Source organism: Cervus elaphus, chromosome 25 (genome assembly GCF_910594005.1).
Source record: "Cervus elaphus chromosome 25, mCerEla1.1, whole genome shotgun sequence".
NCBI lineage: Eukaryota > Metazoa > Chordata > Mammalia > Artiodactyla > Cervidae > Cervus > Cervus elaphus.
In genome coordinates, this window is record NC_057839.1 from 67916544 (window position 1) to 67938029 (window position 21486).

The 21486-nt window shown below is 43.3% G+C and overlaps 1 protein-coding gene across 2 annotated transcripts in view; it reads right to left on the minus strand.

Annotated features, from left to right (window-relative positions):
- The window catches only part of ADAMTS16 (ADAM metallopeptidase with thrombospondin type 1 motif 16), a 184582-nt gene that overhangs the window by 115610 nt on the left and 47486 nt on the right, over positions 1-21486 (minus strand). For both annotated transcript variants that reach the window (XM_043887554.1, XM_043887553.1), the window contains exons 4-6: positions 7701-7980; positions 3057-3256; positions 672-755 (exon numbers count right to left, since the gene is read on the minus strand). In XM_043887554.1, coding sequence (XP_043743489.1) covers positions 672-755; positions 3057-3256; positions 7701-7980 — 564 coding nt within the window. The remainder of the gene's footprint in view (positions 1-671; positions 756-3056; positions 3257-7700; positions 7981-21486) is intronic.

The following is a 21486-nucleotide window of genomic DNA, read 5'->3' on the forward strand; positions in this document are numbered from 1 at the left end:
GAAGGTGAGTGTCAGCGGCTGGGAGGGAACAGAGTAAAGCACGCAGGGCCGCACGGCTCGGTTGAGCCTCTGGCTATGGGGTGGTGTTAGTCTTCTAACAAAAGACCCCACTTCCATCCTCAGGGCTCACGGTGGCTGAGGACCAGGCCTGCACTTCATATTCCTAGTGTATTTCCCACCCAGGTATTTACAGTAGTTCTTCTTGGGACTTCCACGGTGGTCCAGTGGCTAAAACGTCATGCTCTCAATGCAAGGGACCTAGGTTCAGTCTCTGGTCAGGGATCTAAATCCCTCACACCACCACTAAAGAACCCCACACGCTGCAATGAAGATCAAAGACTAAGCATCTCAACTAAGACCACTGTGGCCAAATAAATAAATATACACCTATATATTTTAAAGTTACTTTTCCTTTCCATTTTCTTATTTAGCCAAGCAAAAGAGTATGTCTTACTACTCCACACAAAAATCACAAACAAAAGTCAAATAAGCATTATGGGAACTGACAAGAAACTCACTGTTTTAGACACACAATATCAGAACATTTCTGTCCTCAAAGGGAAAGAGAAGGAAAGAATCCAAAGAAAAATTATATTTAGGAAAACAAATAGTGATTTTGCAGTTATTTTTTCGAGGTGGGGGGAAAGCTGCTGGTACCAAAGATAGGATACCTGTTCCTCTTCCAGAAGAATCAGAGCGACAATGGCAATGTTGATGTTCCCTCCTATTGTTCCGTCTTTGAATAAAGCAGACACCTGGGAAAGACAGGTAATTCATGTCAGTCCCTATACATGACACCCTTTCCCCTATCCTTTAGCCTGGAGTTCACAGTTGAAAGCCAATTCCGTATTCTCCACTGATGGAGCAACGTTCGGTTTCTCACACTGCTAGACACACAGGGATGTGAAGTGCAAGTGTGAAAGTGAAAGTGTTAGTCGCTCAGTCGTGTCTGACTCTTTGTGACCCCATGGACTGTAGTCCACCAGGCTCCTCTGTCCATGGGACTCTCCAGGCAAGAATACTGGAGTGGGTAGCCTTTCCCTTCTCCAGGGGATCTTCCCAAACCAGGGATTGAACCCAGGTCTCCTGCATGGCAGGCAGGTTCTTTACCATCTGAGCCAAAAGGGAAACCCAAGACACACAGGTATGGGAACATCTAATCACACCAACTGTTGGGTCCTTACTGTTGGTGCCTGGAAGTAAAACAATGAAGTCTGGGGAGGCAGGTCCCACGAGTTATCAAACACCAGTGAAGGGCTCACAAGGCCCCAGTTGGTAAGTGTCCTCATTAGAATACAAGGAAGTTTCTTTTTTAACTTACAGCGATGATCCACAGGGGAGCACTCCCCAAGGTGTCCTAGCGAAAGATTCCAGAAGCATAAGAGAAATTCTTGGGAAAAGACCAAGAGGATACAAGAAAGAGAAGGAAATCAATGTAGAAAGAAGGTCATCAAGGGGAGATGCAGACATTAGAGGTGAAGGTCACAGGCGTAGAAAAGAGTGATCAGAGTGGCATTTGAGGTAATGAGTGAGGATGAGTCAAGGGTCCTGGGAAGCTCCAGGGAGTTGATTTGGCACCAAGATGTTGGAATTCAGGAAAAGCTCAACAGAACACAGGCAATGTTTGCAAATGTCAGAGACCTGCAGTGGCGGGTGCCTCCGGGTCACCACCTCCCTCAGTCCCCTGGGAGATAGGAAACCACTCAGGTCTGGCCGCCAAAAACAAGGACAGTGAGAGCAGCCATGACGAATCACGGCAAACTGAATCATATTTGGGGGTACTCTGTCTATCAGGATGTGAAACATATGCTTCAAATACTGTCATCACAACTATTTAAAAAATGCACTTTGATGGCCCCAAATTTTGTCTTCTGTTACACAGATTCCACTTAGGTGGTATGGGGCTTAGACACCACTCACCACACTTTAGTAAAGACTAGAGGTTCCAAGCAGAGACGAAGCCAGACACATTTTTATCTGCAGTGACATTTAAAAAAATTTTTTTTATTGGCATATAGTTGCTTTACAGTATTGTGTGAGTTGCTCCTGTGCAGTGAAGGGAGCCAGTTACATGTATTACATGTATTCATGTATTGCATGTATTACATGTATTATATGTATGCATTGTTTGTTATTGCTGTTGGGTCACAGAGTCGTGTCTGACTGTCATCCCATGGACTGCCAGGCTCCTCCGTCTGTGGGATTTCCAAGGCAAGAATATTGGAGTGGGTTTCCATTTCTTTCTGCAAGGGATCTTCCCAACCCAGGGACTGAACCTGTATCTTCTGAACTGGCAGGCGGACTCCTTACTACTGAGCCACCAGGGAAGCCCCATGTGCACATATATCCCCTTGTTTTTGGATTTCCTTCCAATTTAGGTCACCTCTGCAGTGACATTCTAATTGGTGTACTGCTGCTTGTTCTTGAAGATAAAATAATGTATATTTTATATTCATATTCCTAAAAAGATGAGCATTTCTATGTGCTGTGTGCTAAGTCACTTCAGTCATGTCCAACCCTTTGCGACCCCCTGGACTGTAGCCCGCCAGGCTCCTCTGTCCATGGGGACTCTCCAGGCAAGAATACTGGAGTGGGTTGCCATGCCCTCCTCCAGGGGGTCTTCCCAACTCAGGGATCAAACCTGGGTCTCCCGAATTATGGGAGGATTCTTTACCATCTGAGCCACCAAGGAAGATGGGCATTTCTATAGGGCCATCTAAAATCACACATATATAATGCCAATGGGCAGACTTACTGCTCTCAAAAGTATTAGCATCTTCTTGGAGATTTCTGATAAGTGGAGACATCATAAACTTGAAATATGTTACCGGCTTACAGAGAGGGCCAAATTGTTCATCCTCCAAATTTTATTCTCTGAAGGACTGAAAATGGCTTTTCTGATTGGAGCATAGTAAAAGTGAAGGCGCTATCAAGGATAAAGTATTTCTTGTGTACAAAACATAAATCCACAAGTAAAAGCAGGAGGTAAATACACACTCATGCACACACCATGAGGTAGAATTACACACACGACTCAGAGAGAAGGACATGCCTACCATGTTGAGTATTGTCAGCACGTAGGTGGTGATGTTTTCATGGCCATGGTTTTGCATCATTTTTTTGTCAACCACAACCAGCGTCTCCACGTTCAGCTCTTCGTTCCTATGGGACTTCAGAAGGGATCGCTTGTGCCTTACATATGATTTATACTCATCGGGCAAAATGAAAAGATCTTCTTTGGGAGGCTTGGGCGTGTCTACAGGGGGGCGATTGGAGAGGAAATAAAAGAAAAGTCATTACATGAAACCATTGGCAGAGCTAAAGAAAATGGATTTTAAAAATGAATGTTCATGAAATGAACCATAAAACCCTTAAAACTGTGACTTGAAATGTGTTAAGGTGGAACACTACATTTAAATAAAGTTTGCATAGTCTAGATGTCATAGAATTCATTGTTATATTGACTTTTGTATAAATTTCTCCTGATTTAAAACAAAATGATCTGTATAGTCAAAGCTGTACTTTTTCCAGTAGTTATGTACAGATGTTAGATTTGGACCATAAAGAAGGCTAAGCACCGGAGAATTGATGCTTTCAAACTGTGGTGTTGAAGAAGACTCTTGAGAGTCCCTTGGACAGCAAGGAGATCAAACCAGTCAATCCTAAAGGAAATCAGTCCTGAATATTCATAGAAAGGACTGACGCTGAAGTTGAAGCTCCAATACTTCGGCCATGTGGCGTGAAGAGCTGACTCACTGGAAAAAACCCTGATGCTGGGAAAGACTGAAGCAGGAGAAGAAGGGGACAACAGAGGATGAGATGGTTGGATGGCATCACTGCCTCAATGGACATGACTTTGAGCACACTCTGGGAGTTGGTGATGGACAGGGAAGCCTGGCGTGCTGCAGTCCACGGGGTCACAAAGGGGTGAACCCGACTGAGCAACTCAACAACAAAAAGAAAAAGATCACTTTTGCTCTGAAGTGCCTAAAAGCAAGATGTTCCAAGATTGTGAACATGAAGGTATGTGCAACAGGGCTCTGAAAAGAAGTCACTGACAGAGCAATAAAACTAATGATTACAAAAAGAAGCGCTGTCTTACATGGTGTTCTTATTTGAAGACTTTTAATGACCTAAGAGGTTTTAGCTGATTTCCCGGGTCTGGACACACAGCTGGATTGTCTGTAGTATTTCCAGTGGGTTATAAACACACAGGCGGATTGTCTGTTGTATTTCCAGCAGGTTATAAATGCTCCAGACAGATCCACTGTAGAGCTGAATTTCCTCGAAAGTATTATAAATATTTACCTAATTTAACTGGAAGACAAAATAGACTTGGTCCTCTTGGAACAAGCTGTTTAAAAATAGTTTTGGCTTTGATAACCAGGAAGTTGACACTATGCTAAAAACAGTCAGGTTTGGTGGATGCCTCAGAAAATGTGGTTAGAATTGCTCCATGTGAAAGTATCCACGTATTTAGGTGGCACTAATTCAAAAGCTATGCCAGCTCTGCTCATACGCATCAAAACAGAAGACACTGTTTTGATTGACTGATACATCCACTGCATTTTATCTCTCTTTGCTAAAATATTTGCAAACTTAAAAGAACTCTTGGGAGGATAACAGTTACACTGGCTTACAGTTTAATAAGCACTCATCACATGCCATTTGCATTGATGCAGTTTACACTGATGTGGTCTCCCCGGTAAGAGATGTCTATGTATAACCCACTCACTCTCTACACCAGCCATGGGTAGGGGTGAGGCCACCAAGGCAAGAGAGATGAACATCACTTTCTCTAAATCCCTCCCTAGAAGGCATTGAGAATGGATTTCAGATCTGGCAATGTGGTCCCAGGGCCCTTAGTCTTAATTTCCATAAGTACAGGGTACAAGCGGAGATGGGAACCCAGCAGTTCCCCAGGCCTTCAGTACTGGAAAGAGGCAGGAGCACCAAGGTGGTGGTCTCACTGGCCTGGGGTCTGACAAGCCCCTCAAAACAAGTCACCTGCTCAATACAGTCCCACAGCATCTACCGCCACACGTGAGTCCCAGCTTAAAACCCACCCACAATGCATCAGCTAGAAGCAGCAAGCTACCGTTTGAGCCTGAGGTTCAGAGTCATGATTGATTTTTGGCAAATCAGCCTGCTTCTCTCTGCCCTTTTCAACAGAGAGAGATAGCTAAACACACAGGAAAGTGAAAGGATGAGCTGCTTGGTCGTGTCCGACTCTTCATGACCCTGTGGTCTGCCCATGGAATTCTCTAGGCAAGAATCCTGGAGTGGGTTGCCATTTCCTTCTCCAGGGAATCTTCTCCATCCACGGATAGAACCTGGGTCTCCTGTATTGCAGGCAGATTCTTTACCGTCTGAGCCACCAGGGAAGCCTAAACACAAAGGAAAATCCTCCATCTCCTGAACAGAGACTCTAGGGAAGAACCTTTGTAGGTGTAAACCCCGCTGAGACAGAAGGTGGAGATTCCTCCAGGGAAGCCCAAAGCCTCATGGACAGTGTGGGAATGTCCTGTCCCACGCTGTCAGATAAGGGAGCCCTGAGGATTAAGTTCACAGCCTGGAGGGATGTGCATCACTTCTGCTAGGAGTGGCCCCAGGTGCTTGGGGGGCCGGGCACAGAACCGCCACGTGCCCTGCAGGAGCAGGCAGAGATGGCAAGTCAACAGCACCAGATCAACCACTGATGTCACCCACCAGTGAGAGGCATTTTCTGCCACTTTTTTTTCTAGTTTTACTATGAAAGCATAGTGCTTTTCAGGTCTACTATAGCCTTCTACTTCTCTGTATATTCATTCTATTAATTTTTGAGAGTTTGATATTGAAACTCCAACCAAAAATCTTCATCTACTTAAAAAAAAATAACTGTAATATATAGTGGAACTACATGTAACCCTTTTTTTTTTTTTTTGTATTTTCCAAGACTCCTGTAAATGAGTTATCATATTTTTGTAATTAAAAAAATTAAGATTAAAAAATAGAAAAAAATGGCTACATTTTCCCATTTTCCAACTGCAAGTCTTATTGTATAATTTAGTGTCTTATTCAGATATCTCCCTCTCACCAACCAGACTCCACTACTGAGGTTTTGAAATGCCTCTGGAGGCAAATTCATCGACACACGTGCACACAAACACACGTGCACAGACAGCCACACCAAACAGAACAATCCTACTTCCCTGCATGCCCAGGTGCACTGCCTTTGAGCTACGGGCCTGAATGACTCCGTTCACTCCTGATAAGAATGAAGGGGTCACATTCATTCCAGAAGGGTCAGCACTGCTGGATTGCTCAGAAACACTGAAACATCTGTGTCGGGCCCTGGCGCAGCCTGTCAAAGAGGTGTGGACAGCCCTGTCCATCTTTCCTGCCTGGATCCAGGTGCTTGGTCATCCTCCTGTCTCCGACACATGGAGTCAGTCCTGTTCTGACCACACCCTCACCAGGAGCCCCGCCAGCACCTTCCTGGCTCTGACCTTGTCTGTGCCTGACTGCCGCCTGTCTGCTTCAATTGGTCTCGCCCGGCCCGGATCTGTCTGGCCCCGCCCCTGCCCTGCCTGGCCCCGCCCCCGGCCTACCTGGCCCCGCCATTGGTCTGTCTGGCCACGCCCCCCACCTCCACCCTGTCTGCGCAGACTCAGGAAGCCATCGCTGGTCACTGTGCGCTGCTCTGACGCTCACTCAGCTGGACTTCCCTGACCTTCTCACCCTCCTGTTCGCCCTCCTTGTGCTCAACACTGTTCTTCCTGCTGCCTCCCCTAAGACCCAGCCCGCTCTTGGTCAGTTTGGGATGACATTTTTGAGACGGTCTGAATGTAGTCTGAGACTGATTTGCAGGACGTGCGTTCAGATGACACATGGGTGCGAACAGGTCAGCCACTCCTGTTCTTCTGTCATAGATGCCTAGTGATTCTGGGTCACCCTCTCTTCTCTGCAGCATGTTATGGAGCCCCTGCATGTGCCCGCACTTATGTGAGGGTGCTGGCCCAGCGGCCAACGAAGCTAAGCAGCAGAGAAGGGTGGGCTTCCAGAAGCGCCTTGGGGAAGGTTTGCTATTAATAAATAAAGCCATGCTTGAGGGGAAAGCTGAAGTAAATGAGGACAACTCCAGAAAACACTGAACCCCTATTCCTGAGTCTGTGAGAGCTTCCTACATAAAACGTAAATATCATTTCTCTTCCTAAATGTTCGTGACACAAACAAAGAGGACTTCGATAAAGCCTTGGTGAAAAAATGCAGGTAAATTACACCACGCATCCTGTGTCTTCTGACATGACGAGTGAAGTATATAAACCTGCCTAGGGATAAATCACCTCAGTGGGAAAAGCATGTCAGGTTTAACAAATCTAGACCTCAAAAATATAGTTACTGGGTAGACACACCAAGATTCTTTTGAAGATGTCTGGTGGAGGAGTCTACATTTATGGGAATCATATCATTCAGTCTCCCCAGGGAACAGTTCTTAATATTTAAAAAAAAAAATCTACCTTTATCCATATGCCATGGAAAGATGTTTTATCCTGAACATCCAGACGATGGGTTCTCTTTGGAATCATCACTTAGGATTAGCAAAGGTGGTCAATAAATTTCACCTCGAGGACAGACTACTTCGAAGAAAATTAAAAATACTCCAGTGTCTTACTTAACATCCTAATTGTTAAATTAAAAAAAGAATTGTCCTTACATACATTTCTTGCGTCTTCCGCAGAAATGCTGCTTCTGTGGGTGCCTGAAGCTGAAGCCGTGTGGGGATTGATCTTCGTGGTAGAAGAGATGGTGGCCTTCCAGCCCCCACTTTTTCTCCATCATCGCGACCCGCTGGGGCCCCACGGCCGGTGTCTCGGTGGATCTCTTGTACAGGATGTGGGAGGGAGGCCTGCCCCCCGTGGAGTCCCTGGGGCTCCCTGTCAGGTGTGAAGGGAGGGGCTTTAGGAAGTAGTCCGCCTCCTGGGTTCTTATCATGCCTGACTGCAGAAGAGAGAGGGAGAAAGAAAGGTGCATCGCTGCTTTATCATCGGCTCGCAAACACGCTGTTCCCTCCAGGGAGAACCTTGGAATGGGAAATGGCAACCCACCCCAGTATGCTTGATTGGAAAATTCCGTGGACAGAGGAGCCTGGAGGGCTACAGTCCCTGGGGTCCCAAAGAGTCAGAGAAACACACATACACCACACACACACACACACACACACACACACACACACACACACACACGGTTCCCTCCAGGGAGAACCCACATGCAAAAGGGTCATGTAGGGGGCTGAGAATTAGGGGAGGAGGGGTCCACTCCTGGGCCCTTTCCACCCCATCTTTTCAGGGACAGTGGTGTGGAGGTCCAAGGACTTGACCTTGGAGCAGAGATAGAGCACACAGCAGACCAAGGTCAGGTCCTTCACTGGAAAAAATGGAGGAGAGCACACAGCCCTGGATAGTAATGCGGGCCGGGTCGGGGGGGAGCTCCCAAATAAAGACACAAAGTTATGATCTCAACATAGTCCACTGTTTTCTTCTAGTTTTATGCACTGTTTATTGAAGAAGGCCTTCTTGTCTCTCCTTGCTATTCTTTGGAACTCTTCATGTAGTTGGATAAAACTCCCCCCTTTTCCCTCGATTTTTGCATCTCTTCTCTAGAAGAAAACAACAGAAGAGGAAAGACTAGAGCTCTCTTCAGGAAAACGAGATATCAAGGGACCATTTCACCCAAAGATGGGCTCAATAAAGGAGAGAAACAATAGAGACCTAGTAGATGCTGAAGAGATCAAGAAAAGATGGAAAGAATACACAGACGATGAATCTGAAGATGGCGGAGGAATAGGACGGGGAGACCACTTTCTTCCCTACAAATTCATTGAAAGAACAATTGAACGCAGAGCAAACTTCACAAAACAACTTGTAATCGCTAGCTGAGGTCATCAGGAGCCCAGAAAAGCAGCCCATTGTCTTCAAAAGGAGGTAGGACAAAATATAAAAGATAAAAAGAGAGACAAAAGAGCTAGGAATGGAGATCCGTCCCAGGAAGGGAGTCTTAATAGAGAAAGTTTCCAAACACCAGGAAACCCTTGCACTGGTGGGTCTGGGGGAAGTTTTTGAATCTCGAAGGGCAACCTAACTGGGAGGGGAAAAATAAATAAAACCCACAGATTACGTGTCTAAAAGCAACTCCCAGCAGAAAAGTACCCCAGACGCCCGCATCCGCCACCAGCAAGTGAGGGCAGAACGGAGAGGAGCGGGTGGCATTGCTTAGGGTAAGGACCGGGCCTGAGTGCCCTGAGGACAATCGGAGGGAGCTTCTGTGAGTTACCAACTTAAACTGTGGGATAGCAAGAGAGAGAGAGAGAAAATTAACCGGCCCGAACACACTGCAGGCCGTTCACAGAACAAAGGGTCTGAGCAAGTCCAGAGAAGAGCTCACAGACTGAGGACTGGCCCAGCCCCGCCGGAGGCAGGAGGCAGGGGGGAGGGAAAAGGGGCAGGCTCGGGCCCAAGGACCGCATCCCCTACCACACTGCAAACAGGCCTCCAGTTTCTAACCAAAGACTTCCTGAGATTCTGGATGGTCGACATCCGCAGGGAGGGTCACGGTGAGACACAGGGCGCAGGCACCCGACTGGCGCGGGCGGGGACTGGGGCTGGGACCGCGGAGGGGAGAAGGCGTGCCGCACCCGGGGAGAGTGCGCCCGTCGAGCTCCTGGATGCCTGAGCCGCTCCGCCGGGGAAGGCACAAAATGCAGGCGCAGCCGAGTCCATGCTTTTGTGGAACACCGGAGGGCTGGAACCGCACGCAATGCAGGGCACGCTCCATATAGAGCAGCCGGGAGCCTGAGCAGCATAGACTGGGAGAGCAGCGCCAGCCCCTCCCAGCAGCGCCAGCCCATCCCCGCAGCGCCAGCCCCTCCCCACAGCAGACGGAACTAGCTACCTGAATAAGAGACCACCTCCGCCCACCTGTGTCAGGGCGGAAATTAGGCACTGAAGAGGCCGGCAAACAGAAGCCAAATAAACAAAAGGAACTGCTTCAGAAGGGACCGGTGCAACAGATTAAAATCCCTGTAGAAAACACCGACTACACCGGAAGGGGCCTGTAGATATCGAAAAGTGTAAGCTGGAACGAGGAGCTATCTGAAACTGAACCAAACCCACACTGACCGCAACAGCTCCAGAGAAACTCCTAGATATATTTTTACTTTTTTTTTCTTTTTTCTCTTTTATTTTCTTTTAAAATTCCCTATTACTCACCCATTACTCCTTAACTTTCATTTTCATAGATTTTTATGATTTTTTTAATTAGGAAAAAAATTTTTTCTTGTTTTTCTTTTTTTCCTTTTCCTTTTTCTTTTTTCCTTTTTCTCTTATTTCCTCTTAAAGTCCCCTATTACTCCTCTACTACTCCTTAATTTTCATTTCACTGTAACCTTGCAAAAAAAAAAAAAAAAGAGAGAAGCCCTATTTTTAAACCGAACTTCATATATATTTCTAAAATTTTTTGTTTTTGTTTTTGTTTTTAATATTGTATTTTTAAGAGTTTAACCTCTACTCTAGATTTTTAATCTTTGTTTTTCAGTATGTGATATAAATTTTGGACATTTAAGAATCCAACATTCAGTTCCCATTTTTATTCAGGAGTGTTTTGATTACTCTCTCCCACTTTTGACTCTCCATTCTCTACCTCAGAACACCTCTATTTCCTCCTTTCCCCTTCTCTTCCCAATCCAATTCTGTGAATCTCTGTGGGTGTCTGGGCTACAGAGAACACTTTGGGAACAGAGAACTGCGTAGATCTGTTTCTCTCCTCTTGAGTCCCCCTTTTTCTCCTCCTGCTCATCTCTATCTCTCTCCTCCCTCTCCTCTTTTTCATGTAACTCTGTGAACCTCTCTGGGTGTCCCTCATGGGGGAGAATCTTTTCACCATTAACCTAGAAGTTTTATTATCAGTGCTGTATAGTTGGAGAAGTCTTGAGACTACTGGAAGAATAAAACTGAAACCCAGAGGCAGGAGACTTAAGCCCAAAACCTGAGAACACCAGAAAACTCCTGACTACATGGAACTTTAAGTAATAAGAGACTGTCCAAAAGCCTCCATACCTACACTGAAACCAACCACCACCCAAGAGCCAGTAAGTTTCAGAGCAAGACATACCACGCAAATTCTCCAGCAACGCAGGAACATAGCCCTGAACGTCAACATACAGGCTGCCCAAAGTCACACCTAACACATAGACCCATCTCAAAACTCATTACTGGGCACTCCATTGCACTCCAGAGAGAAGAAATCTAGTTCCACGCACCAGAACACCGACGCAAGCTTCCCTAACCAGGAAACCTTGACAAGCCAATCGTCCAACCCCACCCACTGGGTAAAACCTACACAATAAAAAGGAACCACAGACCTCCAGAATACAGAAAGCCCACTCCAGACACAGCAATCTAAACAAGATGAAAAGGCAGAGAAATACCCAACAGGTAAAGGAACATGAAAAATGCCCACCAAGTCAAACAAAAGAGGAGCAGATAGGGAATCTACCTGAAAAAGAATTTAGAATAATGATAATAAAAATGATCAAAAATCTTGCAAACAAAATGCAGTTACAGATAAATAGCCTGGAGACAAAGATTAAGAAGATGCAAGAAATGTTTAATAAAGACCTAGAAGAAATAAAAAAGAGTCAATGAAAAATGAATAATGCAATAAATGAGATAAAAAACACTCTGGAGGGAACCAAGAGTAGAATAATGGAGACAGAAGATAGGATAAGTGAGATAGAAGACAAAATGTTGGAAATAAATGAAGCAGAGAGGAAAAATGAGAAAGGAATCAAAAGAAATGAGGACAACCTCAGGGACCTCTGGGACAATGTGAAACACCCCAACATTCGAATCATAGGAGTCCCAGAAGAAGAAGACAAAAAGAAAGGCCATGAGAAAATACTCGAGGAGATAATAGCTGAAAACTTCCCTAAAATGGGGAAGGAAATAGCCACCCAAGTCCAAAAAACCCAGAGAGTCCCAAACAGGATAAACCCAAGGCGAAACACCCCAAGACACATATTAATCAAATTAACAAAGATCAAACACAAAGAACAAATATTAAAAGCAGCAAGGGAGAAACAACAAATAGCACACAAAGGGATTCCCATAAGGATAACAGCTGATCTATCAATAGAAACCCTCCAGGCCAGAAGGGAATGGCAGGACATACTGAAAGTAATGAAAGAGAATAACCTACAACCTAGATTACTGTACCCAGCAAGGATCTCATTCAGATATGAAGGAGAATTCAAAAGCTTTACAGACAAGCAAAAGCTGAGAGAATTCAACACCACCAAACCAGCTCTTCAACAAATGCTAAAGGATCTTCTCTAGACAGGAAATGCAGAAAGGTTGTATAAACATGAACTCAAAACAACAAAGTAAATGGCAATGGGACCACACCTATCAATAATTACCTTAAATGTAAATGGGTTGAATGCCCCAACCAAAAGACAAAGATTGGCTGAATGGATACAAAAACAAGATCCCTATATATGCTGTCTACAAGAGACCCACCTCAAAACAAGAGACACATACAGACTAAAAGTGAAGGGCTGGAAAAAAATATTTCACACAAACGGAGAACAAAAGAAAGCAGGAGTCGCAATACTCATATCAGATAAGATAGACTTTCAAATAAAGGCTGTGAAAAGAGACAAAGAAGGACACTACATAATGATCAAAGGATCAATCCAAGAAGAAGATATAACAATTATAAATATATATGCACCCAACATAGGAGCACCTCAATATGTAAGGCAAATGCTAACGAGTATGAAAGAGGAAATTAATAGTAACACAATAATAGTGGGAGACTTTAATACCCCACTCACAACTATGGATAGATCAACTAAACAGAAAATTAACAAGGAAACACAAACCTTAAATGACACAATGGACCAGCTAGACCCAATTGATATCTATAGGACATTTCACCCCAAAACAATCAACTTCACCTTTTTCTCAAGTGCACACGGAAGCTTCTCCAGAATAGATCACATCCTGGGCCATAAATCTGGTCTTGGAAAATTCAAAAAAATTGAAATCATTCCAGTCATCTTTTCTGACCACAGTGCAGTAAGATTAGATCTCAATTACAGGAAAAAAATTGTTAAAAATTCAAACATATGGAGGCTAAATAACATGCTTCTGAATAACCAACAAATCATAGAAGAAATCAAAAAAGAAATCAAAATATGCATAGAAAAGAATGAAAATGAAAACACAACAACCCAAAACCTATGCAACACTGTAAAAGCAGTGCTAAGGGGAAGGTTCATAGCATTACAGGCTTACCTCAAGAAACAAGAAAAAAGTCAAATAAATAACCTAACTCTACACCTAAAGCAATTAGAGAAGGAAGAAATGAAGAACCCCAGGGTTAGCAGAAGGAAAGAAATCTTAAAAATTAGGGCAGAAATAAATGCAAAAGAAACTAAAGAGACCATAGCAAAAATCAACAAAGCTAAAAGCTGTTTTTTTGAAAAAATAAACAAAATTGACAAACCATTAGCAAGACTGATTAAGAAACAAAGAGAGAAGAACCAAATTAACAAAATTAGAAATGAAAATGGAGAGATCACAACAGACAACACTGAAATACAAAGGATCGTAAGAGACTACTACCAGTAGCTCTATGCCAATAAAATGGACAACTTGGATGAAATGGACAAATTCTTAGAAAAGTATCTTTCCAAAACTGAACCAGGAAGAAATAGAAGATCTTAACAGACCCATCACAAGCAAGGAAATAGAAACTGTAATCAAAAATCTTCCAGCAAACAAAAGCCCAGGACCAGATGGCTTCACAGCTGAATTCTACCAAAAATTTAGAGAAGAGCTAACACCTACCTTACTCAAACTCTTCCAGAAAATTGCAGAGGAAGGTAAACTTCCAAACTCATTCTATGAGGCCACCATCTCCCTAATTCCAAAACCAGACAAAGATGCCACAAAAAAAAAGAAAACTACAGGTCAATATCACTGACGAACATAGATGCAAAAATCCTTAACAAAATTCTAGCAAACAGAATCCAACAACATATTAAAAAATCATACACCATGACCAAGTGGGCTTTATCCCAGGAATGCAAGGATTCTTTAATATCTGCAAATCAATCAATGTAATACACCACATTAACAAATTGAAAGATAAAAACCATATGATTATCTCAATAGATGCAGAGAAAGCCTTTGACAAAATTCAACACCCATTTATGATTAAAACTCTCCAGAAAGCAGGAATAGAAGGAACATACCTCAACATAATAAAGGCTATATATGACAAACCCACAGCAAGCATTACCCTCAATGGTAAAAAATTGAAAGCATTTCCCCTGAAATCAGGAACACGACAAGTGTGCCCACTCTCACCACTACTATTCAACATAGTTTTGGAAGTTTTGGCCACAGCAATCAGAGCAGAAAAAGAAGTAAAAGGAATCCAGATAGGAAAAGAAGAAGTGAAACTCTTGCTGTTTGCAGATGACATGATCCTCTACATAGAAAATCCTAAAGACTCTACCAGAAAATGACTAGAGCTAATCAACGAATATAGTAAAGTTGCAGGATATAAAATTAACACACAGAAATCCCTTGCATTTCTATATACTAACAATGAAAAAACAGAAAGAGAAATTAAGGAAACAATACCATTCACCATTGCAACAAAAAGAATAAAATACTTAGGAGTACATCTACCTAAAGAAACAAAAGACCTATACATAGAAAACTATAAAACACTGATGAAAGAAATCAAAGAGGACACAAACAGATGGAGAAACATACCGTGTTCATGGATTGGAAGAATCAATATTGTCAAAATGGCTATTCTACCCAAAGCAATCTATAGATTCAATGCAATCCCTATCAAGCTACCAACGGTATTTTTCACAGAACTAGAACAAATAATTTCACAATTTGTATGGAAATACAAAAAACCTCAAATAGCCAAAGTAATCTTGAGAAAGAAGAATGGAACTGGAGGAATCAACCTGCCTGACTTCAGACTCTACTACAAAGCCACAGTCATCAAGACAGTATGGTACTGGCACAAAGACAGAAATATAGATCAATGGAACAGAATAGAAGGCCCAGAGATAAATCCATGAACCTATGGACACCTTATCTTTGACAAAGGAGGCAAGGATATACAATGAATAAAGACAACCTCTTTAACAAGTGGTGCTGGGAAAACTGGTCAACCACTTGTAAAAGAATGAAACTAGAACACTTTCTCACACCATACACAAAGATAAACTCAAAATGGATTAAAGATCTAAATGTAAGAACAGAAACTATAAAACTCCTAGAGGAGAACATAGGCAAAACACTCTCTGACATGAATCACAGCAGGATCCTCTATGACCCACCTCCCAGAATATTAGAAATAAAAGCAAAAATAAACAAATGGGACCTAATGAAACTTAAAAGCTTTTGCAGAACAAAGGAAACTATAAGCAAGGTGAAAAGACAGCCCTCAGATTGGAAGAAAATAATAGCAAATGAAGCAACAGAGAAAGGATTAATCTCAAAAATATACAAGCAACTCTTGAAGCTCAATTCCAGAAAAATAAATGACCCAGTCAAAAAAATGGGCCAAAGAACTAAACAGACATTTCTCCAAAGAAGACATACAGATGGCTAACAAACACATGAAAAGATGCTCAACATCACTCATTATCAGAGAAATGCAAATCAAAACCACAATGAGGTACCATTACACGCCAGTCAGGATGGCTGCTATCCAAAAGTCTACAAGCAATAAATGCTGGAGAGGGTGTGGAGAAAAGGGAACCCTCTTACACTGCTGGTGGGAATGCAAACTAGTACAGCCGCTATGGAGAACAGTGTGGAGATTTCTTAAAAAACTGGAAATAGAACTGCCATATGACCCAGAAATCCCACTTCTGGGCATACACACTGAGGAAACCAGATCTGAAAGAGACACATGCACCCCAATGTTCATCGCAGCACTGTTTATAATAGCCAGGACATGGAAGCAACCTAGATGCCCATCAGCAGATGAATGGATAAGGAAGCTGTGGTACATATACACCATGGAATATTACTCAGCCATTAAAAAGAATTCATTTGAATCAGTTCTAATGAGATGGATGAAACTGGAGCCCATTATACAGAGTGAAGTAAGCCAGAAAGATAAAGAACATTACAGCATACTAAGACATATATATGGAATTTAGAAAGATGGTAATGATAACCCTATATGCAAAACAAAAAAAGAGACACAGAAGTACAGAACAGACTTTTGGACTCTGTGGGAGAAGGCAAGGGTGGGATGTTTCGAGAGAACAGCATGTACATTATCGATAGTGAAACAGATCACCAGCCCAGGTTGGATGCATGAGACAAGTGCTCGGGCCTGGTGCACTGGGAAGATCCAGAGGAATCGGGTGGTGAGGGAGGTGGGAGGGGGGATCCGGATGGGGAATACATGTAACTCCAAGGCTGATTCATGTCAATGTATGACAAAACCCACTACAATATTGTAAAGTAATTAGCCTCCAACTAATAAAAATAAATGAAAAAAAAATTTAAAAAAAAAAGAATACACAGATGAGTTGTACAGAAAAGATCTTAATGAACCAGACTATTATGATGGTGTGGTCAGTGACCCAGAGACAGACATTCTGAAGTGTGAAGTCAAGTGGGTCTTAGGAAAAACTGCTGCTAATAAAGCTAGTGGATGCAATGGGATTCCAGTAGAACTATTCAAAACCCTAAAGGATGATGCCATCAAGGTGCTGCATTCATTGTCAGCAAATCTGGAAAGCCCAATAGTGGCCACAGGACTGGAAAAGTTCAATCCTCATCCCAGTTCCCAAGAAGGGTAGTACTAAATAATGTTCTAATCATCAGACAATTGCACCCATCTCCCTTGCTAGTAAAGTCTTGCTTAAAATCTTGCATACTAGGCTTCAGCATTATGCAGACCAAGAACTTCCAGATGTCCAAGCTGGGTTTAGAAAAGGCAGAGAGGAACCAGAGATCAAATTGCCAACATTCACTGAATCAAAAAGAAAGCAAGGGAATTCCAGAAAAACAACTACCTGTGTTTCATTGACTACACTATAGCCTTTGACTGTGTGGATCATAACAAACTGTGGAAAGCTCTTAAAGAGATGGTAATAGCAGGCCATCTTACCTGTCTCCTGAGAAACCTGTATGCAGGTCAGGAAGCAACAGTTAGAACCGTGTATGGAACAACTGATCAATTCAGGATTGAGAAAGGAGTATGACAGGGCTGTCTGCTGTCACCTGTTTCTTTAACCTATACTCTGAGCACATCATGAGAAATGCCGGCTGGATGAGTTACAAGCTGGAATCAAGACAGCTGCGAGAAATGTCACCAACCTCAGGTACGCGGATGATACCACTCTAAAGGCAGAAAGCGAAGAGGAACTAAAGAGCCTCTGTATGAGGGAGGACAGTAAAAGGGTCGGTTTAAAACTAAGTATTAAAAAATTAAGATCATGCCACCCGGCCCCATTACTGCATGGCAAATAGAAGGGGAAAATGTGGAAGTAGTGACAGATTCTCTCTCCTTGGGCTCCAAAATCACTGTGGATGGTGACTGCAGCCATGAAATCAGAAGACGACTGTTTCTTGGCAGGAAAGTGATGACAAACCTAGACAGTGTGTTGAGAAGCACAGACATTACTCTGCAGACAAAGGTCCGTATAGTCAAGGCTAATGGTCTGCCCAGTGGTCATGTACAGTTGTGAGAGCTGGACCATAAAGAAGGCAGAATGCCAAAGAATTGATGCCTTTGAACTGTTGTGCTGGAGAAGACTCCTGAGAGTCCCTTGGAAGCAAGGAGGTCAAATCAGTCAATCTCAAGGGAAATCGATCCTGAATACTTATTGGAATGACTGATACTGAAGCTGAAGCTGAAGCTCCAGTATTTCGGTCATCTGATGAGAACAGGTGACTCACTGGGAAAGTTCCTGATGCTGGGAAAGATTGAGGGCAGAAGGAGAAGAGGGCGACAGAGGATAAGATGGCTGGATGGCATCACCAATGCAATGGACATGAACTTGGGCAAACTCTGGGAGATGGTGAGGGATGGGGAGGCCTGGTGTGCTGCAGTCAGTCCATGGGGTTGCAAAGAGTCAGATGTGACTGGGAAACTGAAGGAACGTACAGATATAGTCAGCAGCAAAACTCTATTCAAACCTGGATATGATGTGACGCTTTCTATAAAAGTGTAACAATGAAATTAATCCAGTAGGAAGCAAAAAGGTGTAACAATGAAATTAATCCAGTAGGAAGCAAAAAGGAATCGTTTAGGGAATCAGGGAGCTCTTTCTAAACAAGGTAATTGGGAAATAGAAAAGAATTGATTATAAAAGTTAAAAAAAAGGACAGTATAACAGACAATGAAGCACAATGACAGAAGCATCTTAGGAGAGAGAAAACAGAGAGACCACCTTTTACGTTTTAGAGTGACAAGGACGTTCAAGTTGATAACTGTTGGGAGGAGTGAGAACAAACGGGCAGTGTGGCCCCGGGAAAGGGTGGCCTGGGGCCCCACCTGGCACATCTATCAACACTGAAAATGTATAATTTGACTCCAGGATTTTAACCCTTTGGAATTCTTGTTTAATTTATTTTTAATTGAAGGACAACTGTTTATAATGTTGCAGTAGTTTCTGCCATACAGCAACCTGAATCAGCCCCAGGCATACACAGGTGCCCTCCCTCTAGAACCTCCCTCCCACCTCCCACCCCAGCCCACCCCTCTTAGGTTGTCACAGAGCACGCGGTTTGAGCTTGTGTGATACAGCAAACTCCCACCAGCTGTCTGTTTTACATATGGTATTGTATATGTTTCAGCGCTACTCTCTATTCTTCCCTAGAGCCTATTATACAGGGTGAAGTAAGTCAGAAAGAGAAAAACAGCCACAGTATATTGCCAAATGCATCTAGCAGGCACTTCCCCAGTATTGATACATATTTGTGAATGTATAATTTAGTCATTGTTTATAATCATTTAAAAGTAAAGACAAAACAAATTAATAACAAAATAAGAAATAATGTTTATCAATTAGTTCAGAGTGATTTTTAAGGTATATTTTTGTATTTGGAGAGTATATAACCATTTTAAAAGGCCAGTTAATTACATCCTGATGATAATCTTAGTAAACACTTTTGTGTGAGCCCCTAAGACTATGGCCAACATTTCCTATATTACACCTTATTTATCACAGACATTCTGGAAGGTTGGCATCACTCTGCTCTTCCTTCTATGGACAAGGAAATACAGAGTCTGGCTGACTAAATAACATATTCAAGGTAACCTGGGAAAGCATGAGGATTTGAACAAAATCAAAGTAAGTTCAAAATCTGTAAGGTTTTACGCTTATAATGTAGGGTTCCCAGAAGTTGTTAAATTTTTTAAAGTGTATGCTGCTACTGCTGCTGCTACTAAGTCACGTCAGTCGTGTCCGACTCTGTGCGGCCCCATAGACGGCAGCCCACCAGGCTCCTCTGTCCCTGGGATCCACCAGGCAAGAATACTGGAGTGGGTTGCCATTTCCTTCTCCAGTGCATGAAAGTGAAAACTGCAAGTGAAGTCGCCCAGTCACGTCCGACTCTCCATGAACCCATGGACTGTAGCCCACCGGGCTCCTCCATCCATGGGATGCTCCAAGCAAGAGTACTGAGTGGGTTCCATTGCCTTCTCCTTTAAAGTGTGTAATAAAGTATTTAGTGTGATTCCAAATGTGTTCATTTTTTTAAGTGTACATCTCCACTTAGAGTATTTTCCTAAAAAGGCTAATGAAAAATTGCCAAAGCTGGTTATGTTCAGGGAGAGAAAATCAAGGAGGAGGATGTAGGAAGAGAATTCCATGTCCATTTTTACATCTTTAGGCATTACTCAAGTTTGTAAAATCTGTGTGCATCATTACCTTAAAAATATCAATAGCATTGCTGGATCTGGGATGACAGATGAGATTTTAAAATCCTTATGAGTGTTTTAAAATACCTTTATAATTTTAGAATACAGTTAACTATTCCTACAGAACTATTAAGGTATCACTTAGCATTCTCCAATATAGCATTATAAGAGTGCTGATATTTTCCTAATTATTTTCCTAATTCAGCCCGTGATTAGACACTTACTAGGTACTCAGAGACACTGGTGCTTGGGTTCCTGTTCTCAGTGAGCCTCTTACTTAGGACCTGAGGCTGACCCTCATTTGGGGGGACCCAGTGCCCATCACCGCCCACCAAACTCAGTTCTGTGGGTGCTGAGCTGTCTGGCACGGGTCTGAGTGTTTGCACAGGGTGGGATGACAGGCACAGAGAAGCCCTTCTCGGATCGCGGGAAAGTGTCAAATGCAGCTCTCGGGGACAGGGGGGTGGGGTGGGCACAAAAGAGAGGGGACACCAGGCTTATCGTGCACTCAGAGGTGAAGCCCTGGCCACAGGGATCCTGCAGGTGGGGCAGGGGGAGACCAGATCCTGTGTGCGTGCTTAGTCGCTCAGTCGTGTCTGACTTTGTGACCTGGAGCCAGCCAGGCTCCTCTGTCCATGGAATTCTCCAGGCAAGAGTACTGGAGTGGGCTGCCATTTCCTCCCCAGGGGAAGAGAAGGTTAACAGCGGTAAACGATCTGTGAAGCCATCAGCACTGGGGGTAGACCTCCCAGGGCAGAAACGCCAGCTTGCAGGGAAAGGTGACATCCTTGGAATGTACGCTGAGGATCCAGGTGGTGGGGGAGGAGGCAGAGCAGGCCGTCTCTGGTGCTCTCCATGGATGCCCGGAAAACCTTTTTGGCTAAGCACCCTACCAACTAAACTAGACCAGACAGTACTTTAACATCTGTAGTGCTATCAAGGAAAAGTCAAGTATGGGATTATATAAAACTGGAGCCAGCTGGGTTTCATCCTGTTGGCAATTAAATTAACTCAGGAATAGCATGAGCAGTCATGGGTGTGTTCAGCCTTGTGTGATAACATACCCACAGGGGTTTCCACACTTGCAACTAGTCAAAGCGTTACATTAAAAAACAGTAATTTTTTTTCCTTAAAAAACCCTTTCCCAATATGCAAACAATGTCTTACTCTTCAAATCACCCTGAAAACATGAACGGCTCCTGTGGGTTCTCTAGAGTCAATGATGTCCAGCATCTCTTGATTCAAGCCCGGATGGACTTACAGAGAACAGAGAGATGAATGAATCTGATACTCATTATTCGATTCTAACATTAAGATCTTTGTGCCTTTGGACGAGTTACTCATTCCCTCTGTGCTGTTTTGTCCTCTAGGGAGTGGATAGAAAGACAGCCACTTGCCATGAGTTTATAAGACTTAATACTAATATATACTTAAATACATTACTGAATGCCCAGTTGTGTTTGTGACCCCATGGACTATAAGGTCCATGTAATTCTCCAGGCTAGAATACTGGAGTGGATAGCCTTT